Source organism: Callospermophilus lateralis, chromosome 4 (assembly GCF_048772815.1).
Source record: "Callospermophilus lateralis isolate mCalLat2 chromosome 4, mCalLat2.hap1, whole genome shotgun sequence".
In the NCBI taxonomy this organism is placed as follows: Eukaryota; Metazoa; Chordata; class Mammalia; order Rodentia; family Sciuridae; genus Callospermophilus; species Callospermophilus lateralis.
In genome coordinates this window covers 146,053,702-146,078,028 of record NC_135308.1, presented here as the reverse complement: position 1 = coordinate 146,078,028, position 24,327 = coordinate 146,053,702, and the positions used below count along the sequence as shown (strand labels likewise).

Here is a 24,327-nt window from a genome sequence, read left to right as displayed (position 1 = left end):
TTTGTGGAACAATATAGACTTGAAAATATTTGTGTAATTCCCTATGAAAATGAATCCAAAGTAAAGTAAATGTGGCTAATGAGCCTAGGTGAGACAAACTGAGAGAAGGAGCCAATGTTCTCAAAAAATTATTATACAAAAATGTGTTCTTCTGTGATGAATTTCACTTGTAATAAATACTATTTTAATCCAAATTATTTTTTAAAGATTTTTTAAAGATGGACATATATCTTTACTTTATTTATTTATTTTTATGTGATGTTGAGGATCAAACCCTGTACCTTACATGTGAAAGGCAAGTGCTCTACCACTGAGCTATAACCTAAGCCCCCGAAATTATTTTTATTATACTACCTTTTCTGCCTATAACCTGATTCCACTTTTAATTACTTGGTCTTGTTAGATAAGTCAAGGATTTCAGGTGGTGAGCAGATGTACTTCTAACACCAAATGCTAAAAAAGCAAGGGGTGGCAAAACAGGCAAGCATAGCCCACCCTGCACTGAAACTCCCAAGGAGTTATCAGGACCAAAATGGAAACAATTTACATTCCACACCTATGAGCTTCTAAGAGGAGGAGAAAAAAATGCTTTTGTGTAGTTGGCTAAATCTCAGTGTTTGAAATGTGTGCAGAACAACAAAAACACTAGGTAGAAAATAAAAAATACAAAAAGCATGAGGTAAAGGCAATCTGAAAATTTACAACCACCTGTAAAAGGCTCTCACAGAACAATGCCTAACAGATCACAGGGAGACTTGTCTAGTATGCACGTGTAGAATGCCAGGCATGTGCTTAATTTTAAATAAATTACTCTCCTGCACAGTTCTGAAGACTAGAACTGAATACCTCAATGGCACCATCTTCATCTCCAAATGCCACATACTGAAGATGTGGGCTTAAGCAACAGCAGCTAACTTTAGCTTCAGTCAGGTAATCAACTTGACCTGTTTTTCCATTAATGAGCTGAAAAACAAGGCACATCAGTTATTAGGTTGTAGGAGCAGTTTTTCTTCTTTAGAACACAGGCCTCAATTGAAAAACATAAAACAAAACAGAAAATAATTAACTGCAGCTCCCTGGGGAACAATGAAGCTACATCCCTATCTCAGCAGCTGTATTTAGCACTTTCATTTCATTTCATCATAAAATAAAAGTCTTAAAAGGTTTAAAAGCAGCTGCTATGCCCACCACCTGAGACACATCTGTCTGATTCGTAGTCCCACAGCTAGCTCCATACCCTGTTTTCCATTTTTTCACAAAGTTCATTTTTAATAGGGTTATCATTTGTTAAAAATATATTTTTCTGATATTTTTCAAAAGGGTCAGTAAAACAGGACTGAAACAGACATACATAAAAAGACAAATCCAAATTTAAACAGGATTTTTTTCCTCCAAATCACTCACATAGCATGGCAATTTTAAGAACTTTTAAGGGAGAGGGGCACAGAGTAAAGAGATATTGGAGAAGAACCCATAAGCATAATTTATGTGATTGAATCTGTAATATTTAACTAAGGTTACCCAATTTCATAATCAAATGCTAATAATTACTTTTTGAAATCCCACACAAAAAAAGTTGCCTTATCACTCAACTAAGATATGCGATTTAGAAAACTATTTCCCTAGCTTACAACTGTCAGATAGTCCTTTTTTCCTTAGTGTCACAATCTAAAATTCTTGAATTATTTTCAAAATGAAACAAGCAAATTTGTTTCAGTTACACAGATTACAGGGTCAACTAGGTTCAATCCTCAGCACCACTAAAAAATGAAAAAGAAAACAAAAAAATATATAAGGCACTAATATAATCCATCTGGAAAAAAGATGAACTCAAGTTGCATCTTGAAAAAGAATCTGCAGGGCAAGAAGGAATACACTGTTCACATAAAAGCCATATCTACCCCCAGCTCTTCTCTGGCTGCCACTCTTACCACCTCTCTCAGCCACAACTCACTGTCACTCAGTTACGCTAACTCCTCCTAGGTCCACTACCCAGCTGTTCTGCATGGTCTGGCCACCATGAAGGCAGTCTCTTGTGTTGATCTTCCATGTTGGATTTGCTTTTTCCTGCTGTTACTGCTCACAATGCTACTACCCCCGCTTCCAGACTTCTCTACCAACACAGTGCCCACTGCACTGGACTTCTATTTGGAGGAAACTTCACTCAAGGCACCAACCTAACACCAACCCAGTGGCACTAACTTGCTGCTAAATGCTAATGTTCTTTAAGGCATCTGCTCTCTCTGTTACCACCATTCAGAGCTTCTAAGTACCATTCCTCTGCCAACAGGCCTCTGGGAGCCTTTATCAATCAGTTGAAGAATGCCTTCCTCTTTATGTGTCGCACCCTAAAGTACACTGTTTGGGATCCCTGAGCAATATAGTTCTTTCAGTGGTACTTCACAATCTTTTCCTTCATGAGAACTAATAAGCATTCAGAACAAATGTACGAATGAATGAATGAATGAAAAGGTGTGCTTCAGTACACAAAGTCCAGCTCCTTCCTCAGTTCTGATGACTCAAACTCCTTCCCCACTTAAGGTAATTTTTTTCTTTCAAAGAACTTATTATCTTTCCTCTGCAAAAATACTTCCATTAGTATGCTCATACCTCTATACATGCCATCAGTCATGTCTAAATCACTATTGTAAACAAGTTCAATTGTGTCCTCATGGTATCCCAAAGACTCTGTGCCAATCAAGGAATGTGATCATAGATATCAATCAAAAAGAAGTGTGGTATAGTGAAGTAGCATCTAACTTAATTCTAAATACTGGCATATCTAAACTATAGCTCAAGACCCATATATTTATTCAACTAATTCCTATGGGGCATCTGTTAGAACTATACAATTATGCCTGACCCCAAGTCCAAAACAAACAATAATTTTGAGTTCAACCAAAAGAATTTTTCAAATTATTTTCTCAAAAAAAATACTCACTTGCAGATGTTTCATATTGTCAACTGCAAGGACCATCACGTCATTTTCTTGAAACACAACATCTACTTCTTGCTTTAACACTATAGCAGAGTTCTTACATACCTTCTTTGTCTCCCAGACCTGATTAAGATATAAAGAAACTAAAATGACTATATAAGTTCATCCTCTAAGATAATATAAAGTTTTATTCTTAAAGCAAAACACAAGCCACGCTTCATAATTAAAATGTCTATAATGCAAGAAAACTTCCAAATGTTGTATTTTAACCCAACAATAAATATTTACTAACACATGCTATAGTGAGAAGCATTTAGTATTAGAAGTTGTGGGCTCTGGAGCCAAAATGCCTCAGTATGAATTCTAGTTTTACATAATGTTATAACTTTGAGCAGTCTATTAACCCATGCTACTCAAAGATAAACACCACCTGCTGCTTCTCAAACTGTTTGATACCAGACCACAAGAATATACCAGAATATAAATTAATTATATCACTAAACATACTGCAACAGTGTGTTTCTTAACAGAGCTTTTTGTTTTGTTTTTAAAGAAGACCTTCTTGATGGAGGAAGCAGTAAGGTGACTTATATTCTAAATCCAGCTCAACAAGACTGACACATTAACTAGCAGTGACCTTTCTGGACCCAACTAACCTTCCTGTGCCTATTTCCTCAGCTTCAAAAAGGACTGTTGTGAGAGTTAGGAAATTGATACACATATAGTACTTTTCACAATATCTGGCATACAGTAAGTACTAAATAAGTTTTAGATACAAAATGTATAAAACACTGTATTAGCTGTCATAGTGCCAACCAGGATCCATGGACACAAAGACCTATCTATAAGCTAAAATGTGTGAATAGATCATGGAACAGAGGAGCACTAGAGATGGGGAGTAAATTAAATCTTTTTTTTTAATCTTTTTAAAAATTTTTTTAATATTATTTTCTAGTTATAGGTGGACACCATATCTTTATTTTATTTTTATGTGGTGCTGAAGATTGAACCCAGTGCCTCATGCGTGCTAGGCGAGTGCTCTACCTCTGAGTCACAACTCCAGCCCCTTAAATCTGTTCTTAAAATCAGAATTTGATAAGTGTTCTTAGAAACTGACATAGAATTATATAGCATTAAGAGTTATAAGACACATTCCCACAAATAAGGAAGCCTAGAGGGAACCTATAGGATGGTCAAGATTTCAAATGCAGAAATATAGGGAAATATGGTATTCAAAGCATAAGAAATCACTTAAGCAAAAGTACAGAAAGCAGGAAACTACAGGGTTTTAGGAAAATCTGAGCAGTCCAATGTAGGTTACCTGTAGGAGTAAAATGAAAGACAGATTGGAACAGAATGAGATCATACTGTGAAGCTTAACAGCAGGTTAAGTTAGAAGTATTTCAGTAGGTAGTGGGGGGGGGGTGGTATTTGTTTTAAGTAAATGCAAGGACCTGGGTTCAATCCCTAGCATCCTCCCCACTCAAAAAAGACAAGACTATATTGCACATAAGGAAAATATCTTGAAAGCAGCATGTAGAAAGCTTGAAAGAAGACAGTGGGAGAGCCTAATGTAAGACAGGCAATAGGTAATGAGACCCTAGGAATAGGAATGGAAAAGTTGAGACAATGATGAGAAAAATGAAAGGCAGAATATATCAGAATACGGGAATTCAAGTTAGAAGAAAGAATCAAAAATTATTCTCAGGAATCAAGTGTAATATATGCAAATTAACCAAAATACAGTTTAATCATTGGACTTCCCATAGCACCTGACCCATGGTAATACTCAGTGAGTGTCTGAATGAATGAGATCATTAAAGTCCACATAGTAGCACTTTTCCAGGAAGAATATGAACCTCATAGCTTCCTACTTTACTTCTCCCAATATTGCCCATCAATTTCTTAGTTGTAGAAAGTTTCACTCACCATCATAAATGTTTAAAATTAAAATCTCAGAATTTCTCACCCTGATTGTTTGGTCGTCAGAAGATGTCAAAAATGATGATCCATCAGGAGAAAACATCACACCATGAACCCAACTTAAATGTCCTCTGCAATCAGCTACCTTTACACATGAGTCTACATTCCATAACTACAGAATAAACACAGAATATAGGAAATAACATTCATAAACATTTTGAATATAGAAAGAAAACTTAAAATAGCAAGTATGGCTCAGCAATACCACCTCCATGAAAACAACCCCCCAAACTATAAGAATACAAAATGTCTTGTGCTAAAGATTATTCATTGTATGTATGACTATTTTTAATAGCAAAAACTGAAAACAATCTAACCGTTTGACAATAGAAAACCAACTGAATAAAACTACATTAATCACATGATGGAATACTATGCAAACTGCAGTGAGAAATGCACCCTGATAATGGCTAATCTGTAGGATATATTGTTAACTGAAGAAAAGCAAAATGCAGAAGAGTATACATACTGTCTTTTATAAAAAAAAAAACAGTTGGAAATATAAATATGGAAACATATGGATACATACAGATATGGATATATATGCACACAGATATCTGCTTCTATACACTGTTATCTTTGGGGTAGGGTAGTATAATGGGGAAGAAGAATCAAGGATGATAGTGAGAGTTCTCTTATAAAACTTTGACTTTGGAATGATATAAATGTTTGTCTATTTTTTAAAAATCAATCTAAAAAAATAATAGCATGAATATAAGCAGCTTCCAGATACAGACTATTTTCCACTTCATCCCAAATGCTTGCAAAACCATAAATGAATGCACTAACTGTAACATGTACACATTTCTGTTGTTATTCATGCTTATTACAAATTGTCTTTGTCTGCAACCAGCCCAGCTGTATTTTGTCCTAGGTTCTACTATAAATTACTCAAATACATTCCAATCTAATGAAGCACCATATGTGCCTGAGTTCCTCTCATTACACTTTGATTACAGACCTACTTTATGATTTCAGATCTAGCATGGACAAAATAAGTACTTCATCACACGTCCAGTGGTTTTCATTCAGTGAATTAGTTCTATGGTTACAAACTAATTATATGAAATTTCCTCTGCCTTATCTCTAGAGTCCAAACTGGGATATATGGAGCTGAAAGCCAGAAATCAAAAACAATTCTACAACTGAAAAATCTCTCTTGAAAAAACTTAACAGCAATAATAATAACAACAATAAAACCCAATTAATAAATGGGAAAAAGAACCAAACAGACTTTTTGCAAAGAAGAAATACAAATGACCAACAAATATATGAAAAAATGTTAAACAATCCTAACTATCAGGGAAATACAAATCAAAACTACATTGAGATTTCATCTCACTCTAGTTAGAATGGCAATCATTGAGAATACAAACAATAATAAATGCTGGCAAGGATGTGGGGGAAAAGTACACGCAGGCATTGTTGGTGGGATTGCAAATCAGTATAATCACTCTGAAAGAAGTATGGAGTTTCCTCAAAAAACTAGGAATGGGACCACCAGATGACCCAGTATCTCCTTCCTTAGTATTTATACAAAATAATTAAAATCAGCACACTATAGCTATACAGCCACTTCAATATTTACAGCAATGCGATTCACAACAGCCATGTTATGGAACTAACCTGGAAGCCTGACAACAGATGGAACAGATAAACAAAATGTGGTATATGTAACAATGGAGTTTTACACAGCCATAAATATGTAAACACATTGATGGATATGGATGAATGGATATAAAGAATGAAATTATGGCATTTGCTGGTAAACGGATGGAACTGGAGAACATTATGTTAAGTGACATAAGCCAGACTGAGAAAGTCAAGGGTCAAATGTTTTCTCTCATATGTGAAAGCTAGGCAAAAATTAAGGTGGGGGGTTGTGGGGGAGTCTCATGGAAACAGAGAGAGATCACTGAAGCAGAGGAAGGGGACTGAGAGGAAGGGAACAGAGACCAAAACAAAAAACAGTATGTGGGGGGGGGGGGAGAATGGAATTGACCAAATTATACTAAGTACATATGAGTTTATCACAGTGAATTTCACCTGTATGTATACTTATAAAGCAGTAATTTTAAAAAACTATAAATAAATTGAAGACCAGTAGAATAGAGGAAAGGGAATAAGGGAAAGGGGGAGAAGAGAGAAAAAGAGAAGAAGTACTGGGGGTTGAAGTGGAACAAATTATATTCCATGCATGTATGATTATGTCAAAATGAACCCCAATATTATGTATAACTACAATGCACTAATAAAAACATTTTAAAAAAGAAACTCCTTCCTCTCTTCCCTCCTTGTTTTCTCCATCTCTTCCCACTCATTTCTTTGTCACTCAGAGCCTCCTGAGCCAAGTCCCTATATTTCAAGAAGGAAGACATTGTTTTCTAGAGAGAAGAAGATAAGTATGCAAGAGAGTAAGGGTCTTAGAAGTGTCAGGAAAGGTTGAAAGAGGGGTTGCTCCTTTACTCCCTCTAAAAATCCTGACAAAACTTGGAGAGGGGAAAATTCCAACCACATCTACCTTGAGAATCTACAGATAAAGTTCAGGTTCCCTGGTAGATCTGACTCTTCTAATTCAAGATCTCTGCCCAAAAGAACCCTGCCCACACCACCTCGCTTCTTCCTACTGTCTGGAACAGAACTGGAGCGCGCTCTCTCTCTCTCTTTTTTAACTATCTAAAAATTTATTCTGATTGAGCTACCATGAAAATTAATATATGTATACATTTGACTAAAATAACAAATATATAGCAAACTTTGATAAGTAACATCAAATATAAAAATTAAAATTTATTCAGCCGGGCACAGTGTGCACACCTGTAATCCTATAGGCTGCAGGGACTGAGGCAGGAGGATCCCAAGTTCAAAGCCAGCCTCAGCACAGTGAGGTGCTAACCAACTCAGTGAGACCCTGTCTCTAAATAAAATACAAAACAGGGCTGGGGATGTGGCTCAGTGGTTGAATCCCCTGAGTTCAATCCCTGGTATGTAAAAAAAGAAAATTTATTGGAAATAAATTTAGAAGAGAACTGGAGTTCTTTAACTCACTGCCTCGGCTTACAACAGGCAGGTTCTCAGAGGAAAGTCTTTCAGTGTTACTTGTATTGCTGTACTGAAGAATCAGGGGCTGGGGATATATAGCTCAGTTGGTAGAGTGCTTGCCTTGCATACACAAGGCCCTGGCCTCGGTTCAATCCTCAGTACCACCAAAAAGAAAAAAGAAAAAAAGAATCAGGAGGCAACCAGGTGCAGTGGTGAATGCCTCAACTCGGAGGTTGAGAAGGAGAATCACAAGTTCAAGATCAGCTTCAGCAACTTACGTGAGGCCCTATCTCAAAATAAAAAATAAAAGGGCTGGGGATGTTGCTCAGTGGTTAAGTGCCCCTGGGATCAATCCATGGTACTAAAAAAAAAAAGAATCAGAAGGCACTTACAGAACTCATGCCTTCATCTGTTACCTCCTCACTGAAGGGTATAGCTTAGCAACTCTCCCCTAAAGCCTTAATAGTAAGAGGCAAGGTGGCAAACTCACTAAGAACTGCTGAAATAAGCACCCAACACTGAAGAAGTATTTGCTGTAGTCAAGTGTCCCTTGAATAGGAACCTGTGAACCAAGGGAATTTCTCTACTTTCCAGATAAAGCCCTGTCCCCTCAAACTACCTGATGGTGAGACCAAACCAAGGAACAGGGAGTATTAAGGCTTTGAAAAACGAATCCATCTTTGAAGGGAAAATACAATTCATTGTCTTTTGAGTAAATTAATAGAGCAATTCAGACTGGGGTTATAGCTCAGTGGTAGAGCACTTGCCTAGCATATATGAAGCACTGGGTTCGATTCTTATAAATATAATAAATAAAATAAAATAAAAGTCCATTGACAACTTCAAAAAAAAAAAAAAATAGAATAACTCACTTGGTAGAATTCTTCCAAGACTAGTTAGGTACAGACTCTGAATGTATAATTTATTAGGAAAATACAAAATTATATGTATAAATAGTAATTTATAAGTCATTTTACTCTTTAGTGCTTGGCAATAAAAATAAAAATCTTATCTTAATCAATTCTAAATATAACTTCCATCTTATCCTACTCAATGATCTAAGAATCTGAACTCTCATTATTTCTTTTAAGAAGAAAAAAGTCTGTCTATCCTTATACTGTTCAAGAGATGACATAGTTCAGCCTAGAAAACCAGTGGTCATTTCATTGTTTCCCCAGCCCCCGAAAAATGCTAGGGATTCAATAAATGCCTGATGAATGGTACTGTCATTCCCTGTTATACTGTCAAATCAAGTCTCCAATCACTGTTGAAATACTAAAGCTGGCTATATAGTTCAATATTCCAAAGCTACAGGTTATTAGGCTACAAAGAAAATACTCAATAGTTTTTCAAGAAAGCATTGTGAGCAGCTAATGGTTTAGGCAACCCATTCCCTATTATCCTTGGATTTCTAGAGACCCAGATGTCACTGAATAAATTCAACGACTTACCTCCACACAGTATTGGGACAAAGCCACCACTGCCAAATGGTTATGAGGGGAGAAGTCACAGTATTGGATGGTGCTATGATGGCCTGTGTGGATTTCTGCCAACAGGCCACTGGTATAAATATCAAAAAGCTGTCAACATAAATAGAAGTATCTATGAAAGCAAAATATTTAAAGGATAAGCTATACCAAACTAAATCTAAATTTATTTTTAAAATAATTTCCTCCTGTTTCAACTATAAAATCTAAGTCCTGAAAAATTACTATAATTACTAATACATTGTAGATATACATTTTATATTATAGCATAATTACTATAATGACTGGCATAATTACTAACAGTCATAAATAAGATAATACATCAATATACATCAACTTTAAAAACATTGCTCATCTTGAAACATTTTCTGTATAGGAAAATGCATCACAGATGATCTCTCAAGCTGGCCTAAAGAGAAATAAAAACCTTTGTGAATAAATAAATGGACTAGACAAATTAACCTAGAGTAGTTCTCCCCAATGCTCATCTATTCAAAAGAGAAAATGCAATTCATAAATGAAGATGATCAAAATGTAGACACAGTCTTGCTAAATGAAATTAACTCCATTATTTCTATTTCTCTCCAGAGCTAACAAATTACTACATTATAATTCATCATTTTCCCATTTTTTAACCAAAAAGTTATTTTTGAGTAATTCAACCTTCTTCATTTCAATTTTTGAAAAATTTTAAATGCTGAATATACTCTTCAAAGTTTTTGCCAAATGATAAGATGGTTTATACTTAATGCACACATACAGTATGTTGATACAATCTAGGAATTCAAGACCAAAACACAGTCCTCAGGAAGAAAATAGAGGTTCCCAGTGGGAGCCAGAAAGAAGCTTAATGAAGTGGTAGAGTGAGTACATCTGTAATCCCAGCTATTCAGGAGGCTGAGGCAGGAAAATCATGAGCTCAAGGCCAGCCTGAGCAACACAGTGAGCATTTCAAAACAGAAAAAGAAAAAGAGATTTAGTGAATGCATAACCCTGGAAGCATGCGCAGATGGTAAGACGGTAAGCAGCACAGCTTTGGGGGCCAAACCCAAAGCACAGGAAATCATATTTAAATGTTTCCCAGAGCAGGTTGTTCTTAAAACCTAGTGGCCCAGAGTGATACAGGAACTTTGCAAACTGGATAGAAAACTGTCCCAATCGTGAAGGAACAAAATAAGAAAAACCTAACAGCAGGGTTGAATTAACAATACCAAAGAGTGGGAAAGAAAAAGGGAAAACTAAAAAGAAATTGAGATCTACATGCAAAATACTCATAAGGGTAATTGTGCAGTAGCTTTCTTTCAGCATGGTAAACAGATCTATAGGTTTTTAAAACAAGAAGGCATTTCATGCAACGTAACGTTATTTTCCTTTTTCACTAGATCTTTTAAAAAATCTTTTTAAAAAATGATCTTATGCTCAACATCACCAGTCATCAGGAAAATGCAAATGAAAATTACAATGAGATACCACTTCACGCCTACTGGGAAGGCTATAGTTTAAAAAAAAAAAAAAAAAAGTATTATCAAGGAACTTGGAATCCTTGTACGTTGCCTGTGGAAATGTCAAATGATGCAGCTGCTGTGGAAAAGCCTGGTGGTTCCTCAAAAAGCTAAATATAGAATTCCCATATAACCCAGCAATTCTAGTCCAAGATATACACACAAAAGCAATGGAGCCGGCACAGTGGCGCACACCTGTAATGCCAATGGCTCAGAAGGCTGAGAGGAGGATCAGAGAGTTCAAAGCCAGTCTCAGCAAGAGCGAGACGCTAAGGAACTCAGTGAGACCCTCTCTCTAAATAAAATACAAAATAGGGCTAGGGATGTGGCTCAGTGGCTGAGTGTCCCTGAGTTCAATTCCAGGTACCAAAAAAAAAAAAATCGAAACAGGGGCTCAGATACTTGTACATCAATGTTCACTGCAGCATTATTTATAAGAGCCTAAAGGTAGAGAGAAAAGCCCAGGGCCCATACATAGATGAATGTACGAATAAAATGTGGGGAATATATAGATATATTATACATATACATATATATATGTTCATGAATGTATAACACACATATACATATATATAATGAAATATATTCAGTTGTAAAAAAGAATGTAGTTATGATATATGCTATAATGCAGATGAACCCTGAAAACATATGCTTAATGAAATGAGCCAGAAACACATAAACCAATATTGCATGATTCCACTTACATGAAATACCCAGAGTAAGTAAATTCATAGATTATGTTAGAGGTTATCAGGGTTTAGCTAATGGCAAACAGGGAGTTATTACTTAATGATTATGGAGTTTCTTCTGTTTGGGGTGATGAAAAAGTTTTGGAAATATGTAGTGGTAAAAGTTATACAACATTATGAATATAATTAATACCACTGAATTGTACATTTCAAAATGATAAATTTGCCAGGATCAATGGCACAGGCCTGTAATCCCAGTGGCTCAGGAGGCTGATGCAGGAAAAATGCAAATTCAAAGCCAGCCTCAGTGAGTAACTTAGCAAGACCCTGTCACTAAATAAAATATTTTTTCAAAAAAGAGCTGGGGATACGGCTCAGTGGTTAAGTAACTCTTGGTTCAATCCCCAGTACCAAAATAAAAAAAGATAAATTTTACATTATACATATCTTATTAATAAGAATAATTTTGAAATCTTTGAAACTTGCAAATGCAGTAGTTCCTTTCTGTTCTTAAAGACTTTAATAAACTTAAGACAAAAGGAGACCGTTTTCCTCTTAATTTCCTGCCAGAGGAATAAAAATAAATACCAACCAAGATCCCAGCAACACAGTTACCAGATCAATAACAATCATATGCACAGATCCTTTGGTGAATTTTTATATAACTATATTATATTTCAATTGTGCTCTTAAAAATAATAATATTTATTATTCAAGTCTTTTAAAATTACTGTTAGAAGAATATCAGTGAGCCATAAATCAGAAGACTTGGCCATCCTATTCACAGTGCAACCTTAGACAAATTATTTGGCTGCTCTGAACCTCAGTTACCTCATTATTATCATAGGGTCATTGCAATCTGCTTTGTCTCCTAGGTATTTACTATCAAAAGAAATTATATGTGTGAGTACTCTGAACAGCACAAATATAAAGACTCATTAGATTGGAAACAAGAGGACAGTACTGTCTTTTCATTTGTTTTATAAAAGTCTTACAACCTTGTTCAGTTGTTGATGAGTATTTCTATCAGAGTCACCAAATCATAAATTTTTTAGGGATACATAGCTCTTTGAAAAATCACCTAAATCAACATATTGAAATTAATGGGGAAAAAAGGAAGAGGAGGAGGAGGAGAAGAGTGATGCAGAATTATTCCACATTTTAAATATACGTGAGGAACAGTGAACTCAACATCACAAATTGCTTCTGTAATGTAGGGTTACCCACGGTATTAAATATGTTAGTTCCCACTGTCTATCTCCCAGAGGAGAAAGCAATGCATGATATTTCCCACACCTGTGTGACTATACACACCTTTTCTCACAAGCCATCCAAATCCCCCAGAGCATGGTTCTAAACAATAATGAAAGATTGGGAAACCCTGCCCAAAATCACACAGCTAGACTTTATTTATATCAGGAAACAGTGTAAAATGAAAAAATTAATAGAAATTTTAATTTTCTTTAAATCAGTCTAAATTTGATTTTTAAAATACGAATACTTACAAAGATTTTATTTTTTGCTGCCACCATTATTCTAGTACCATCAGCAGACCAGGAACAACATTTCACTATCACTTCTATCTCATCTTGAGGGTCCTCTGAATTTAGGAAGAACTGCTTCACATTAATGCTTTTCCTCTCGTTTGCTGATCTCACATCCCAAAGCTTCAATTTTTTTTTTTTTTTTAAAGAGAGAGTCGGGGGGAGGGGGGAGAGAGAGAGAATTTTTTAATATTTATTTTTTAGTTCTCGGTGGACACAACATCTTTGTTTGTACGTGGTGCTGAGGATTGAACCCAGGCCGCACACATGGCAGGCGAGCGCGCTACCGCTTGAGCCACATCCCCAGCCCCCCAAAGCTTCAAATTTAAAAAATAAAAAATAATTGTTTTTACTCTCAACTCGCACCTCTAGATTTCTACCTGGATTAAATACCATGCGAACTTACTCACTTTACCTAATCAACTTTTACCTACACAGGACTTTCTATAAAGCTTTTACATTAAGTACTTCTGTTTCATTGATCACCTTCCTAATTTTAAAAAATAAAAATACTGCCCAAAATGCAGACTGCAGAACATAAAATTAAGCAAAAAGTGAGCAGAGCCTTGCTGGCGTGGAGGAGGCTCTAAAGGAGGTGTTGACAGGACGAATGTGGAAGCAGGAGGATGAAGATGACAGCGACTTGCCACTGCTGCCCTCTGCTGTCCACCTTGACGTGTGCACCACATCTACAGTAAGCACAGCAAGAGGACTGCACAGGGCCAGACCAAGCCCAGTGGTTCCACAAAGCAACAGGAGACCTGAAAATAGGAAACAGAGATACTGAAAGAAAATGAGGCTCCTTGTGTGCTTGGTGGAGCCAGATAATCTAGAGACATGAAAACTACTGTCTCCTGAGAAATGAGGTAAAAATACACTGAACCTCACTCTAGAGCAAAGCCAATGAATGGTACAAAACAGAGGCCTTCGAAAAGATACATCTTCCTTCCAGATCTCAAGCAGTCCCAGCTTCAAAGAATGATAAAGGCTATCATGCCTGGACCAAGGGTTGGCCAAGGACAAAAACAAAAACAAACAACAATGCTTCTCAGACTTGAACTCAGCTTCCAAAGCAGAACACCCAAGTAAAACCTGACTTGTCTGGCCAGGCACATTTTTAATTCTTTCTTGAGTTCAGAGAAGCATTCTATATAATAAGAAATACGGCCAAAACCAAAATCTTGCCACTTACAATAACCTTGGATAAACTAACTAAAGCAAAACAGACACTGGGGACTAAAATATTTACCCTTCTCTAATACTAAAGAGAAAATAAATGCCAGAAGCTTCAGTCACATCAGCCAGAATATAATGAGAAATCATACTGTTTCCCTATTCATAGGAAAGACAAAGAAACCACTGGTAGATTTAAGAAAGTAAAGGACTAGCTAGAGCAATCAGATAGACAAAAGAAATTAAAGGGATATGCATAGGAAAAGAAGAACTCAAACTATCATTATTTGCTGATGACATGCTTCTACATTTAGAAGATCAAAAAAATTCCACCAGAAAACTTCTAAAACTAATAAATTAATTCAGCAAAGTAGCAGGTATAAAATCAATACCCATAAATCAAATGCATTTCTATAAATAAGCAATGAATCCACAGCAAGAAAAATTAGGAAAACCACTCCATTCACAATAGCCTCAAAAAAAGTAAAATACTTGGTAATCAATCTAAAAAAAGAGGTGAAAGACCTCTACAATGAAAACTATAAAACACTAAAGAAAGAAATTAAAGAAAACCTCAGAAGATGGAAACATCTCTCATGCTCTTGGATAGGCAGAAATAATATAGTAAAAATGGCCATACTACCAAAACTGTTATACAGATTTAATGCAATTCCTATTAAAATGCCAATGACAGTCTTCAGAGAAATAGAAAAAGCAATCATGAAATTCATTTGGAAAAATAAGAGACCCAGAATAGCCAAGGTAGTCCTTAGCAGGAAGAGTAAAGCAGAAGGCATCACTATACCAAACCGTAAACTGTACTATAGAGCAATAGTAACAAAAACAGCATGGTATTGGTACCAAAACAGACATGTAAGCCAATGGTACAAAACAGAAGACACAGAGACAAACCCACATAAATATGTTATCTTATACTATACAAAGATGCCAAAAATATACATTAGAAAAAAAGATAGCCTCTTCAACAAATGGTGCTAGGAAAACTAGAAATCCATATGTAACAAAATGAAATTAAATCTCTATCTCTCACCATGCACAAAAATCAACTCAAAGTGGATCAAACACTTAGACACAGAGACCCTGTGACTAAAAGAAGAAAATGTAGACCCAAATCTTCACCATGTTGGCTTAGGTCCTGACTTCCTGAACAAGACTCCTAAAGTGCAATAAGTAAAATGAAGAATCAATAAATGGGATGGATTCAACTAAAAAGCTTCTTCTCAGCAAAGGAAACAATCAATAATGTGAAAAGAGAGCCTACAGAATGGGAGAAAATCTTTACCACACACACACCTCAGACAGAGCACTAACCTCCAGGATATATAAAAAACTCAAAAAACTTAACACCAAAAAACAAATAACCCAATCAATAAATGGGCTAAGGAGCTAAGCAGACACTTCTCAGAAGAAGATATGCAATCAATCAACAAATATATGAAAAAATGTTCATCATCTCTAGCAATTACAGAAATGCAAATCAAAACTACTCTAAGATTTTATCTCACTCCAGTCAGAATGGCAATTATCAAGAATATAAGCAATAATAAGTGTTGGCAAGGATGTGGGGGAAAGGTACACTCATACATTGCTGGTAGGACTGCAAATTGGTGCAACCACTACAGAAAGTAGTATGGGGACACCTCAGAAAACTTGGAATGGACCCACCATTTAACCCAGTTATCCCACTCATCAGTAATACCCAAAGGACTTAAAATCAGCATACTACAGTGACGCAACCACATCAATTCACAATGGCTAAACTATGGAACTAACCTAGATGCCATTCAACAGATGAATGGATAAAGAAAATGTGGTACATATACACATGAAATATTACTCAGCCTTAAAGAAGAATGAAATTATGGCATTTGAAGGTAAATGGATGAAAGTAGAGAATATCATGCTAAGTGAAATAAGCCAATCCCAAAAAACCAAAGCCGAATGTTTTCTCTGATAAGCAGATGCTGATCCATAGTGGGACGGGTGGACAGAGAAGAATGAAGGAACTTTGGTTTGTGTAGAGGGGAGTGAGGGGAGGGGTAGGATTGTGCAGATGGGAAGGACAGTAGAATGAGACAGACATTATTACCCTATATACATGAATGATTACACTACTGGAGGACTCTGCACCATGTACAGCCAGTGGAATGAGAAGTTGTGCTCCATTTGTGTTCAATCTGTCAAAATGCATTCTACCATAAAATAAATAAAAATTTAAAAAAAGAATTTTGATATAGAAAAAAGAAAAGGAAAACTAGCATAATCCAATTTCTTTACTCCTGCTTAAACTACAGCTGCTTTTAGAAGGACCTGCCTGCAGCTCCTATCCAATGTGGTGAAATCCTACATGTCAGGGGATCATATAAACTAATATCACCATTTCATTTTGAAGACACCATGGCACTCTGTCCAGGGTTCCTGTTTACCTGTGCCCTTGTATGTTCTAAATGACAATTTTTAAATAAAACTCCCTTTTGAAATAGTTTATCATCACAGTCCAAAAAACACACACTTATCAACTTGATACACTACAAAAAGCTTAGAAATTTACAGAGCCATTTGAGGCAGCAAATAATTTACAGTTCTCATCCTCTCAAATGGTAAAAGCTTTAGAAGACTTTGACCTTGAAATGCTGTTATCTAAAATCATTTTGCAGAACCTCTGCTTACTACATGTCACTGTATCAGTGTGAACCAGCCAGCAGTATTGGCTTAACAGCACCGTAGGAAAGCCACCACAGACACAGGCAGGTGTCCCCAAGACTGCAGCAATGTCTGTCCCCTGCTGCTAGTGACACTCACACATGAACACAGAAACCAAAACCTGCCCCTAAAAACTGAGGCCTCTTTAAAATTTCTTTATGAGTTTGAAGAAGTCTTAGTTTGATCTGAAGGAACACAGCAAGGGCTTATCATTTTTAATGCATTTATTAAAATATTATGCTGGTCACTTTGAAATTATATTTGATATTATATAAATGAATCGGATATAGATACTACCCTCAAAGAGTCTATGGGTCAGCAAGAGGGCTAAGATGAGCACATAAGTAACTCCAACCCTGGGTACATACGACATATCATTTGAGAGGAAAAGAGAGCACAGTGGGAACACGGCACTCAAGTTGTGGGTTTAGGGAACACAGTATGCAGGTGACCAACTCACTCTACCACCTGAAGATTAGCCTACCTTATGCCACCTTATAAAAGAATTTCAACATCAAAAAGACAGAAGGAACACTCTAGGCCTTCAGCTCAGGGGTCAGCATACATTAAGGTACAAAATGGGAAAGCAAAGGTAACAAAAAGGGAAAACAAGTTCAATCTGGCTGTAGCCTTAGGTACCTGAATCCTTTACCAACACAGTCCTCATCTGTTCTTAGAACATCCTCTACATAGCTGGGCAGGTGGTACATGCTTTGTAGTCTCAGCTACTTGGGAGGCTGAGACAGGAGGATCACTTGAGCCCAGGAATTCAAGGCCAACTCGGTCAACATAGTGAGGCACTATCTCATTAAAAACAAAACAAACAAACAAAAAAAAACTAACTACCCCTCTATATAATTTTAGCATTTCATGTTCCTCTATCACTTACCTTTCTCCCCAACCTAAATAACTTAAGGTCAGAGAATGTGCTTTTTTTTTTTTCTTAAGTATTTAAAATCCAAATGCCTACTAGCACAGTACCTGGTACACAGTAAATATCATAAAATGATCACGGGCATGGGCATGGGCATGGAAAAGACTTATAGGAGAGGTTAAGAAGAAGAAGAAAAAAAAAAAACACTGTTATATTCAAATGAAGAATGCTTAACTAGGTTATCAATGAAGGTTTAAATACAACAAGAATAAGGACCAGATAAATAAAAATGCAAAATTTCACACTAATCCAGAATATATCAGACTTTACAACAAAAAATGGAAACTTAAAACTGATTTTGACATTCTTCAAAAGCATATAGGTCAGAGAGAAGCGGGTTAAAAAAGGCTTGAGCAGTGAGCGGGTTGTCAGGAAACAGAGAAAAGCACAGATGATGGACGGATCTGGAACATCCCCCAAAAGGCCACATTAAAGACTTGGTCCCCAGCCTGTGGCACAACTGAGAGGTCATGGAGCCTTCAGGAGGTGGGAGTGCAAGGTCTTCAGGTCATTGGGAGCAAGCCCTCAAAAAGAATCATGGCTCCTCTCTGTTTTGTTCCAGGCCTCGGGATGAGCGGTTCTGCTCTGCCCTGTACCCCCTGTCAAGGTATGCTGCCTCCCCCCAGGTCCAAAGAACAACAGAGCCAATTATCAGGCACTGGAATCTCTGAAACCATGAGCCCAAAAAACCATTTTTCTCTTTATAACTTATCTCAGTTATTTGCTACAGTAACAGAAAGCCAACTAACAAAGTTTAGTCACAGAAAAAGAGAAAAACAGAATGATTATTTGAAAGAAAAATACACCCAAGAAAAAAAAATCCAAGGTTTTTCAATTTTTTTGTTTTATTGGGCCAGGAAGGGCCAAGAACATTTATAGATGGTAGGAAAGTATCCCCCCAAAAGCATAAAACCGAAAAAAGCAACAGAGAGAGGAAATAACCATGAAGGGAGAAAAAGAAACAGCAGGAATAAGTAGTAGACTTTTGGGCAAGCAGAGGACTTCTTGTTTAAAAAAAAAAAAAAAAAGGAGAGAGCAGGGAGCTTTTACAGCAGTGTTTGAGGAGGCTCACTGAGGGGCGCTCTGGGTAGATGGTTTTAACCCTCTGAATTATAATGAGGTAAGGTAATTACCATAGAATCAAAAGGTTAGGGGCTTACAAACAGCAGGAAAGGACTGGAATAGGCACTACAGTGAAGTAAAGCCAGGCATGGTGGCACATGCCCTTAATCCCGGTGGCTTGGAAGGCTAAAGAAGGAAGATCGCAAATTCAAAGCGAGCCCCAGCAACTTCACAGAGGCCCTGCCTCAAAATAAAAAAATAAAAAGGGCTGGAGATATGGTCCAGTGGTTAATTGCTCCTGGGTTCAATCTTTGGGGTAAAAAAAAAGAAAAAAAGTCAGTTAAAGCAGCTGCATAGCTTAGATCATGATATCATCACAAATCTTAGAATTAGCAATGGAGATAAGATGGTAGAGAAACTTGGAGAGATATAAAATGCCTTCGTCTAAAGTCACTCACATAGTAAAAATCAAGAAATAATAGACTGACATGATGGAAAGAATATCTTGGAAGATGGCTGCCTTAACCCATCCAAGGGTATTCTGAAAAACTTTCTACAACATGGATTATCCCAAAAGAAGGAATAGATATTCGATATTTGTAAATAACAAATTGTAGAAACCAATCTGACAGGTGAGGACAATGCCTGAACCAGAGCCAACACTACAGAATAGAAGGGAAAATAGACACGAAAATGGTCAAAAATGGTCTTCATTTAAGACCAGAGAAAGGAGAGTCAATAATCAGGAGACAAAAGTGACAATGGAGACAGAAATAAAATATTGAAATTAGGGTCTTATTTTAGAAGGTAATGATTTAAAGAAGAAAAACTTGGGGTTTTTAGGAATATAAAATTCAGGAGGTTAAATGAGATGTTTTCCCTAACTCTTGTGTTATTCCCCTATATGACTGCTCAAAATCAGGAAAATGGTAACACAAAAAGTAGAATAAGTGACAAATAAAAGCAGCCCTTTATAAACCTGACCCTACAGATCTCAAAATAGTGAATAAATATGTTTTTTAGGGATATAATGCTTAGCCAGGCTTGCTGGCGCACACCTGTAATCCCAGTGGCTCAAGGAAGCTGAGGCAGGAGGACTGCAAGTTCAAAGCCAGCCTCAGTGAAAGTGAGACACTAAGCAACTCAGTGAGACCCTGTCTCTAAACAAAATACAAAATAGGACTCGGGGTGTGATTCAGTGGTTTAGTGCCCCTGAGTTCAATCTCTGGTACCCGCCCCCCAAAAAAGGATATATGCTTAAAATTTAAGAATTCCAATTACATGTATTTTAAACACAGGAAATCATTCATAAATAATTCTTATGACAAATAATTAGTTATATTAAACATGTTCCTGGAAGTTGAAGGAAGAAGCTCTTTCTGTAGAAATATGAAAAACGAGCTATAGTTTGAATCTTAAATGTCCCCCAAAAGCTCACAAGTTGAAGGCTTAGTCCCTATCCACTGGTGATGTTAGAAGTGATAGAACCTGTAAGAGGTAGGGCCTAGTGGAAAGAAGTTATTGGGAGTGTACCCTTAAAGGGGACATTAAGAGCCTCCACTCTGCTCCCCTATAGGCTCCCTGCCATTATATACTACCTCACTACAGGTCCAAACAAAGACAAGCAACCACAGACTGAAACCTCAGAAACCGTGATCCAAAATAAACCTTTCCTCATTATAAGTTGTTTTTCGTGGGTATTCCATTACAGTGATGAAAACCTGACTACCCATTTTAATAATGCACAAAAGCTTACCTTTAATGTTCCATCAGCTGAACAACTGGCCAAAAGCTCATCATCTGGTGAAAATCTACAGTGATTGACTGAATTTGTATGGCCAAACATGGTATTTCGACATTCTTTTTGATTCAAATCCCAAAGCTATTTGAGAAAGATAAAAGATAAATTTTAAAAACTAGTACTGAATGGGGAAAAGTCAGAAATCATATGAATTTCTTCCTCTCCTTCTACTTTAGTATGTTTGTTTAAAGAATGATGCTCAATTCGTAGTAACACAAAGGTGTCAAAGTTAAACTTGTGATCAACAACAAGGCAGCCTTTCGGTTGACATCTAAATCTACTAAGGAACTTGAAAGCTGACCTGGGCTTTTAGTCTGAGCTTTAAATAATTAAACAATTACTGCTTATTTAAAATGAATGATTTAGAATCAAAGTTATTTTGGCTATAAAAAGATACAATATATTAAGATAACTGCCCCCATATTTTTTAAATACTAGGTTATAAAAAATGATAATTTCTAAGATCTCCCAAACCTTGAAACTAGTCAATAGGCTAAAAATTATGAATATTCTAAAAAATTATTCAAAAAATTCAAAACACCTGTATTAAGTATAATACAGTAAATAGAGGGTTTAGAAAAAGAAATCAAATAACAACTCCAGTAGGCAATCAACCAAATGCAGAATGTGATATATTCCACAAGACAAATAACTCAATTCCTCTATCAAACCAATAGCACAAGAAAGGGCAAAAAGGGGAAAGGGAGGTTTTTTAGAATAAAAGAAGCCTAACAGACAAAATAAATGTCAAGTGCCAAGTTTGTTCCATGTCTGATTCCAACAAGCCACAGGTAGATAGACATGTTTGAGACTACTGGGGAAAGTGAACACAGATCAGATACATAACAAAACTACTGTTTATTATAGTAGGTTTAATAATGGCATAGCACTAGTGTTTACAACTCCAAGGCTCATGCTGAAATATTTTGGGGAAAATCACATATCCAGGATTTGCTATAAAATGCTCTAGCCAAAAAGAAGGGTAGAGGGCATATATAAAATAAGATTGGCAAAACCTCATTTTGTTTATAATTGTAGCTACATGATGGATACCATAGAGACTCCTTATTATATTTTCTCCTTGTTTGAAAAATATTTTTAAATATACATGAAAAAGGCTACATTCACCTCTGGTGATTTGTACCAACTAATTTAAACCCACGGAAAGAAATAATTTATCCCAAAAGTTAATCTTGAAAGAAATTATTTGAAAATGATCAGTAAGTGAGATTCCTGTTCCTCATGTTCACCTCCTTCCGTGGCTCCTTAATCCTAGTTCTGATAAACCCAATTCTTCATGTAAGGCAAGTTACATGGAGACAGCCTTAGTTTTATAAATTTTCAATGGCTTCTCAGCTTGCAATCACAGAACATGCTTTCTGGTAGTCTGAATGGTAACGCAGGTATGGCATGTCATGTCTTAAATTAAACTTTTCCTTAATTAAAATCCCCTTACATATGGTAGAGACTTCTATCTATATTTAAATGAGGTAAATTTCCTCAACCTACAAAAAATTAAAAATAAACACCAAAAACATGTCATATTATAATAGATTTATTTTCATTTTAGAGTAATTTATTTCCATATAGCAAAAGTTTTCTGAGTAATAGTGAGTTACAACTATATGAAATATATATACATATATATCTATATTTTACTTTTTTTTTTTTTTGCAGTATTTGGGATTTAACCCGGGGCCTCACACATGCTTGGGAAGTGCCCTACCACTGAGCTACATCATCAACCTTTCTTTTTTTAATCACTGCAATAATAAAAGCCCCAATAATACAATACATGAGAAAATAAAAGCTTTTGTAATGTATCTATAAAATTTATCTACATAATTCTCAATAGCCGTACTTACTTTGAGGAAAAAATCACTTGACCCAGTGGCTAAGAGATGACTCTTCTTGGTAAAATGGCAACAATTGACTTGCTCTGAGTGCTCATCATAGGTGTGAACTAGTTCCCCAGTCACAGAATTCCAAATCTAAAGAGAATTTAAAAATTAAAATTTATAGATATTCTTTAATTTCAAAGGATAACAGAAAAAACAAAATGAGGCACTTTCCAGATGCTGTCTTGTCATAACAGATTTTCCCATAAGAATGACACTAATGAATACTACCCTTTCTCTAAAACATGGCAATATCTGTCTCGGTGGTTTTTATATTTGCTTTTTTGCTAAAATTACTTATAAGACTACACATACCTTTCTATAGCATAAACGGAATCTTATGAAAATAGAGGATTCCCCACATTCATATGAATGACAGCACCACAGAAGTGCTATAAAGAGGATAGCATAAGAGACTTCAGATCAGACGTGTGAAGTTCAAGATTGGCTCTGTGTAGCCCACTGAGCCCTTACCTTACCTGAATCTCAGCTCCCTCCTTAGCAAATGGGGATACATAAACATGTTTTACACAATTCAACATATCAAATCAGATCATGGACATGCTAAGTATCGACTCCAAGGTACCAACCACATCAATAGTAAAGACAGGCACAAAGCCCTGGGTTTGATCCTCAGCATCACCAAAAAAAAAAAAAGATTCCTCAGTAAATAAATAACAGCTTGAGAGTCTGATTGAGAGTCTGAGAGAAACCTAGCTATCAATCCTGTTATTGTTACTTAATGCAAACTTGGGCAAGTGACTTCATTTCAAACTATTTTCTCCTCTGTAAAGTCAGATCAATACTTACTTTGCAAGTTGTAATGAAAAACTGATAAGGTAATATAAAGAAGAGTGTAGTAAGTCCCACAGTAAAGAGTAAACATCATTCTACTTACTGTGTAAGACAACTAAGCAAATGAAAGAAATGTCCTAATAAATCTTCACTAGGACATTGACTTTTTAGAGATACTCATGTTCCCTCCCATAGCATTCCCTCAAAGCATTTATTAGAATCCCCAGAGGTCCAAAGAATTTATCTTATTTTGAAGCTCTTTAAAGAATAATCCTGCCTCTTGTTTATTTATTATTTCCCTTTACTCCACATAGTTCTGACTTTGGAACTGCTCAGTGTGGCCAAGTCTGAGTCAGAGTGGAGGTTTCAAGAGTGAATTAACTCCTGGTTGTAAAGCCACCAATTCTAGTCTATCAAGAAGCAGGTTTTAGGGCTGGGGATGTGGCTGAAGCGGTAGTGCGCTCGCCTGGCATGGCGTGCGGCCCGGGTTCAATCCTCAGCACCACATACAAAGAAAGATGTTGTGTCCGCCGAAAATTAAAAAATAAATATTAAAAATTCTCCCTCTATATATATCTTTCTATCTCTCTCGCTCTCTCTTTAAAAAAAAAAAAGAAGCAGGTTTTAACAGGGCTTGGTGGCACATGCCCATAATTCCAGCAACTAGGGAGGATGAGGTAGTAGGAGCATGAGTTCAAAGTTGTCCTCAGCAACTTAATGAGGCACTTGCAACTCAGTGAGACCCTGTCTCTAAG

At 36.3% G+C, this 24,327-nt stretch overlaps 1 protein-coding gene across 2 annotated transcripts in view; it reads right to left on the bottom strand.

The window, feature by feature from the left end:
* Apaf1 (apoptotic peptidase activating factor 1) overlaps positions 1 to 24,327 on the bottom strand; it is an 83,162-nt gene that overhangs the window by 25,724 nt on the left and 33,111 nt on the right. Inside the window, exons 15-21 of one of the 2 annotated variants that reach the window (XM_076854975.2) lie at positions 22,745 to 22,870; positions 20,835 to 20,960; positions 13,147 to 13,308; positions 9,415 to 9,543; positions 4,908 to 5,033; positions 2,942 to 3,061; positions 847 to 963 (exon numbers count right to left, since the gene is read on the bottom strand). In XM_076854975.2, coding sequence (XP_076711090.2) covers positions 847 to 963; positions 2,942 to 3,061; positions 4,908 to 5,033; positions 9,415 to 9,543; positions 13,147 to 13,308; positions 20,835 to 20,960; positions 22,745 to 22,870 — 906 coding nt within the window. Of the gene's footprint in view, positions 1 to 846; positions 964 to 2,941; positions 3,062 to 4,907; positions 5,034 to 9,414; positions 9,566 to 13,146; positions 13,309 to 20,834; positions 20,961 to 22,744; positions 22,871 to 24,327 lie in introns of those variants that run through there. The other variant, XM_076854976.2, reaches the window with a different exon arrangement.